Consider the following 5,037-nt stretch of genomic DNA (forward strand, 5'->3'; position numbering starts at 1 on the left):
ATTTTATTGAGTTTATTGGTACATTTTAGGGATACAGTACAGTTACATTCATTGTTGGGATCATGTACCTCTACATGGCAAGTCTTGATTCTCATTTTTTCCCCTTACCTCTGCCCTCCCTTCACCCCCTCCTCCCCTCCCCATCTACAAACACTTTATTTTCATCTTTTCATTCTCTCACATTTTTTTCTTTTCCCTTTTTGTTCTTCCCCTACGCATCATAGTTACTTCTTTTTTATAGGAAAACATATCATATACATATTGTATATAGTTTAGAAAATTTGAGTTTTTCAACATACAGCATTCTTCTCATCAAAATACATAGGGCTGTTCCGTGGTTTTCATTTTCTTTGCTTTCCAAGGTCTTTTGCATCACGCCAGCTTATACAGTTTGGTGATTTTAGTTTGTTAGGTAGTGAGTCCTTGTCTTTTCTAGGAAGGATCTTTAGGAATATATATTTTTAAAAATCTGATTTCCTCGTGGGAGTTGTACTCACAGGAGCTGACAACGGAGAATTATAAGAAAGAACATAATTTAGCTATAAAACTTTTTAATACAACACTTTTGATATTTTAGGAGAGTTCCTTCTTTGCCTTGGGGGCTGTATTATGTTTTGTAGGATGTTTAGCAGCATCACTGACCTCAACCTGCTGGTTGCCAGTGGCATCCACCCACACACCAGTTATGATGCCCCAAAATATCCCTACAACATGGCCAGATGTAACCTTGGCTGCCAGATTGCCCTTGAGTGAAATCTACCAATCTCTGCTATGAATTTATTATGCTTTTTAGAGGAAGTTTTAGTTATTAAAGTAGGACTTACATTTGCATTTAAGTTATGTGTATGTGCAAAATGGCATTTTGTATAAAATCATGCATTCAACCTACCAAGCAAGGGTGATCTGCTAATGGACTTGTGGTGTTTTTACAGTATGTCCCAGGGTTCTTGTTTCCATTGTTCTAACCCCATGAACAAAGGGGTTCTCTTAGGGCTTTTGAGAACACAGCATATTTGCTTACTTGAGACTTACATAGGAAGGAAAGTTTTTGATAACCTGTATGTGTGTGTGCACGCAGGAATGGGTGTGTATGAAGATTTTTTAGACATAAATCACTGATGTGGTTGTAACCCCCCCATACACCATGCGTTTTTAAGATTTTTTTCCATGTCAGTATGTTTTTTCAACTTTTACTATGGCTGTATTTTATGCTGGCCTTGTAATTTATTTAATCAGTTTCCTGCTGTTATATATTTAGGACTTTTCCCCTGCCATAAACCTTAATTGGACAACTTTTGTATGTTAGCAGCTGTATCTTTCACATGCAGGTCAAAAAAGAAATCTCAGAACCAAAGACAATGCACATTTTACATTTTAGAAATGTATTATCAAATGACACTTCTGAAAGATTGTACTTAGTTTTGATCCTGCCATCCCTGTATAAGAGGACCTGTTATTCCATACTTTTACAAATACACAGGTCATCATTAAAGAAAGCAATTTGTGGTTATTGACTTTGAGATCAAACTAGAGATTTAATCATGCCCCAATCTATGTAATTTTAAACACGAACCATGGTTAGGAAAATACCTGTGACACAGCAGTGTCCTGTTTATTATGGAAGAAACTTCCAGAAGGCCAGGCAGGTGGGTTAGCCCAGGCGGGCATGTACATTCGCAGCCTCTGTCACTACAGTCCTGCAGGTCCTCCCTGGCCGAGCTCATGGCCCGTACATCCCTGGACCTGGAGCTGGATCTCCAGGCATCAAGAACACGGCAGAGGCAGCTGAATGAGGAGATCTGTGTCCTCCGTGAGCTGAGGCAGCGTTTGGAAGATGCCCAGCTCCGAGGCCAGACCGACCTCCCCCACTGGGTGCTCCGGGATGAGCGATTCCGCAGCCTGCTGAAGGAAGCAGAGAAGCAGGTGAGAGGTTGGGCCTGCAGCTCTGCCTGCTCATGGGTGCTGCCCTCTGCTCTGGCTCTGCTTGGGTACTGAAGTGCACCTCCCCGTGATGACGTGGGAATTGAAGTGTTCCAGGCACTCGGCTGATGGAGCCAGGCCTCCCCCTCTGTGAGCTGGGAGGGTGGCATTGGTGGAGGCACCAGCATGCACCTGGGGGTCTCTGGCTGAAGGAGTCCCAGGCCCTTCCCACCTTGTGGGGGGCATGTCATGGGGTCTGGGTCAGCCAGGCCTGACTCCAGCCACCCTCATCGATACCTGTGAGGGATTCCTTGGTGGATGAGGATAGCCTTTCTCTCTCTGTGGCTTGGATTGGTTCTTCTGGCTCTAGGACTGGGAGTGAACTCATCCTTCTTCCCTTAGAAAGCTAGCAGCAAAAACATCTTGCTCATCAAATACTTATGTTCCAGACAAGACAGACCAAACTTGACTACCATCAAGAGCAAGCAGCTGAGAAGATGCTGAAGAAGGCCTCCAAAGAGATCTACCAGCTGCGTGGGCAAAACCACAAAGAACCTATCCAAGTGCAGACCTTTAGGTATGGGAGAATAGAACACTGCCCAACTTTCTTTTTTGTTGTTAATGTTTGTGATACACAGTAATGGCATTCATCTTGGGGAATTGGTACATGCACATATTGCATCCTGATCATCTTTACTCACCCATCCCCTTTTCCTCAGTCACTGCTTTCTTTTTACTGTTGTACCTCTGTTATTACAAAAAGCAAAGCAAGTCTTCAAAAACACTGTAATCTACACTGCAAGTGGCATTCCTACTGCTAGTAGCATTTTGATGATTTCTTCTGATCTTTCTTCCTATACACCGATTTTAAATGCCACCTGTGATCATAATATGGAGTCAGTTTTTAAAAATCAACATATCAGGGGCCAGGGATTTAGCTTAGTGGTGCTGCCACCTGCCTTGCCAAGTGCAAGGTCCTGAGTTCAATCCACGGTGCCAAAAAAAAAAAAAAAATCAACATATCTCATGCATCTAGCTTCTTTCATTTATAATGTTTTTTTAAAGTTCATCCACATAGTAGAGACTTATTCCTGAATAATACTTGCTTGACTTTTATCCTAAATTATTGTATGTCCTTAATATTTATATTCCCATTGTAAACTAGCATGAAATATTGTAATGTACTTTAATAATGATTTAGAATTCGTTTATCCATATAGGTTTTCATTTTTTACTCACATATAAATAGAACAAATATTTCCTGTACACCTGCTATATACCAGGCACTGTTTTGGGCAGTGGAAATAAATAACCCCCTGCTCTTATAGGCCTTCACAACTTCTATAAAATTTAGATACTTTGTATACAAGGAGATGTGTTATTGGGAACTTAAATTTAGTTCTGTGAGTAAGAAAAAAAAAAGTCATTGTCATGAGAGCTTCCAGTCAGCTTTCAGTATGTTCAGATCAGCTTCTAATCTGCAATTCTTTCTAATTCCAGGGAGAAGATAGCATTTTTCACAAGACCAAGGATTAACATACCTCCTCTCCCAGCCGACGACGTTTGATGTAGTGCGTTGTGCACATGAAGTATTTATCTGCCTGTTTTATTTTCATGAAGTTCTTAGATTAGCTAAATTTGTCTTTTAAAATATTTGTGCAAAGCTATTAATATACACATTTTGTAAAGAAACATATATCTATACATATATATTTTATAATAGTGACAGCAACAGGGCTTGGTTTTTCCTTGTTGTGAAATCGACATCTCTGAAGACAGGTTATTTTATAAAAGATCAACTATCATGTTAAGAGTGTACAGTTTTTACGCTGTTTTATTTGACTTAAAGGCTGGAAGACAGAAACGAAGTGAGTTCAGGCAAATTCACTGTATTGTAATTTATTTATAGTACTTTTTTTTCCTTGAAGGAAAATACTGACTTTAAGATGTATTTTAAGACTGAAATTTTGTTCTTCAGTGTTGTCATGGAGTAGAATGGGACTTGGGGCCGGTTTTGTTTCTGACACCCGAAACACAAACACTATGTACTAAATTTGTCACTTGTATCCGTTTCTCATAGGCGCATGTGTCATGTATATCGTACATTCTCGCTCTCTTGTGTCATGTTAACACATCAGCTGCAGTGGTTCAGTCCTGATTCATAAGCCATGTGTGCGGTGCTGGGCTCAGTGTCCCGTGTATACTGGGCGCTCATTGCTCTTCATTGCCGTGTTGTTGTCTGATGCATCTTTTTGTGCTTCCCACGAGTCTGAAGCTGGTGACAGAACCTCCGGCGTCCCAGGTTTCAACCTGCCTGTCCACGGTAGCTGTCCACACTGCCTGTACTTGTCAGATCGAATGCAGCCCAACTCTCGCACACTGCCTCTCATCCTAAGGGATGAGGTGCAGGTGGGCTCCTGCTTCCTGAAGGAAAGCTGAGAGGGAGCTCAGGGTGCACACTCGCAGTGTAGCCGAGGGTAAAGACAGCATCATGGCATAGACATAACCTTGGAAGTTGCTTTTTTTGTGTGGAGAGGACATGTGGGTACCTTGAGTTACCCAGTGAGTCATTTATAGGAGAGTGTTTGAATTAAATCAGAATGCCCCCCCCATATTGGAGTCTACCCAAGGTTCTTCACCAAATCTTAGAACTAGCTCATGAGCAAAAAAATTAATGTCACGAAATATGCCATTGTTATTCTTTTAAATGCCAAATGATAGAGATCGTTTGCCTAGTACATATTTATTACATGTGAAATGCACTCTCCTTTCTGAGACCTTGGAGAAGTGAATGAGATAGTCACAGGAAATGTCAAAGAAAACAGAACGTTCTTTTCCTTGATCTTTCTTCCCCTCCCTTAGAAATGTCCCTTTTAATCAGGTCTTTCTTCTCGTTGATCTGTAACCCCTCCCCTTCCCCCTATAACCCACTTTCCTTTTTACATTTATTAAAAATGAATTTTGTAAAAGTGTTTCATTGACATGTGACCAATCACAGACGAAGGAATTTGTCAGTGGTGGTGAGACTGAAAACTTTATGCTTTTCATGGTTGTCATCTCTTGCTATGTATTCCTGCTTCTAGTCTTGCTTTTCTTTTTTTTTTTTTTTTTTTTTTT

At 40.8% G+C, this 5,037-nt stretch overlaps 1 protein-coding gene across 2 annotated transcripts in view; it reads left to right on the plus strand.

Annotated features, from left to right (window-relative positions):
- Window positions 1–5,031, plus strand: part of Wwc3 (WWC family member 3) — a 63,394-nt gene extending 58,363 nt beyond the window's left edge. For both annotated transcript variants that reach the window (XM_010613993.1, XM_010613992.2), the window contains exons 20-22: window positions 1,696–1,923; window positions 2,370–2,497; window positions 3,421–5,031. In XM_010613993.1, coding sequence (XP_010612295.1) covers window positions 1,696–1,923; window positions 2,370–2,497; window positions 3,421–3,487 — 423 coding nt within the window. In that variant the 3' untranslated portion in view covers window positions 3,488–5,031. The remainder of the gene's footprint in view (window positions 1–1,695; window positions 1,924–2,369; window positions 2,498–3,420) is intronic.
- Window positions 5,032–5,037: the final 6 nt, after the last annotated feature.

Source organism: Fukomys damarensis, unplaced genomic scaffold (genome assembly GCF_012274545.1).
Source record: "Fukomys damarensis isolate Sample0158 unplaced genomic scaffold, DMR_v1.0_HiC HiC_scaffold_39, whole genome shotgun sequence".
NCBI classification, from domain to species: Eukaryota; Metazoa; Chordata; class Mammalia; order Rodentia; family Bathyergidae; genus Fukomys; species Fukomys damarensis.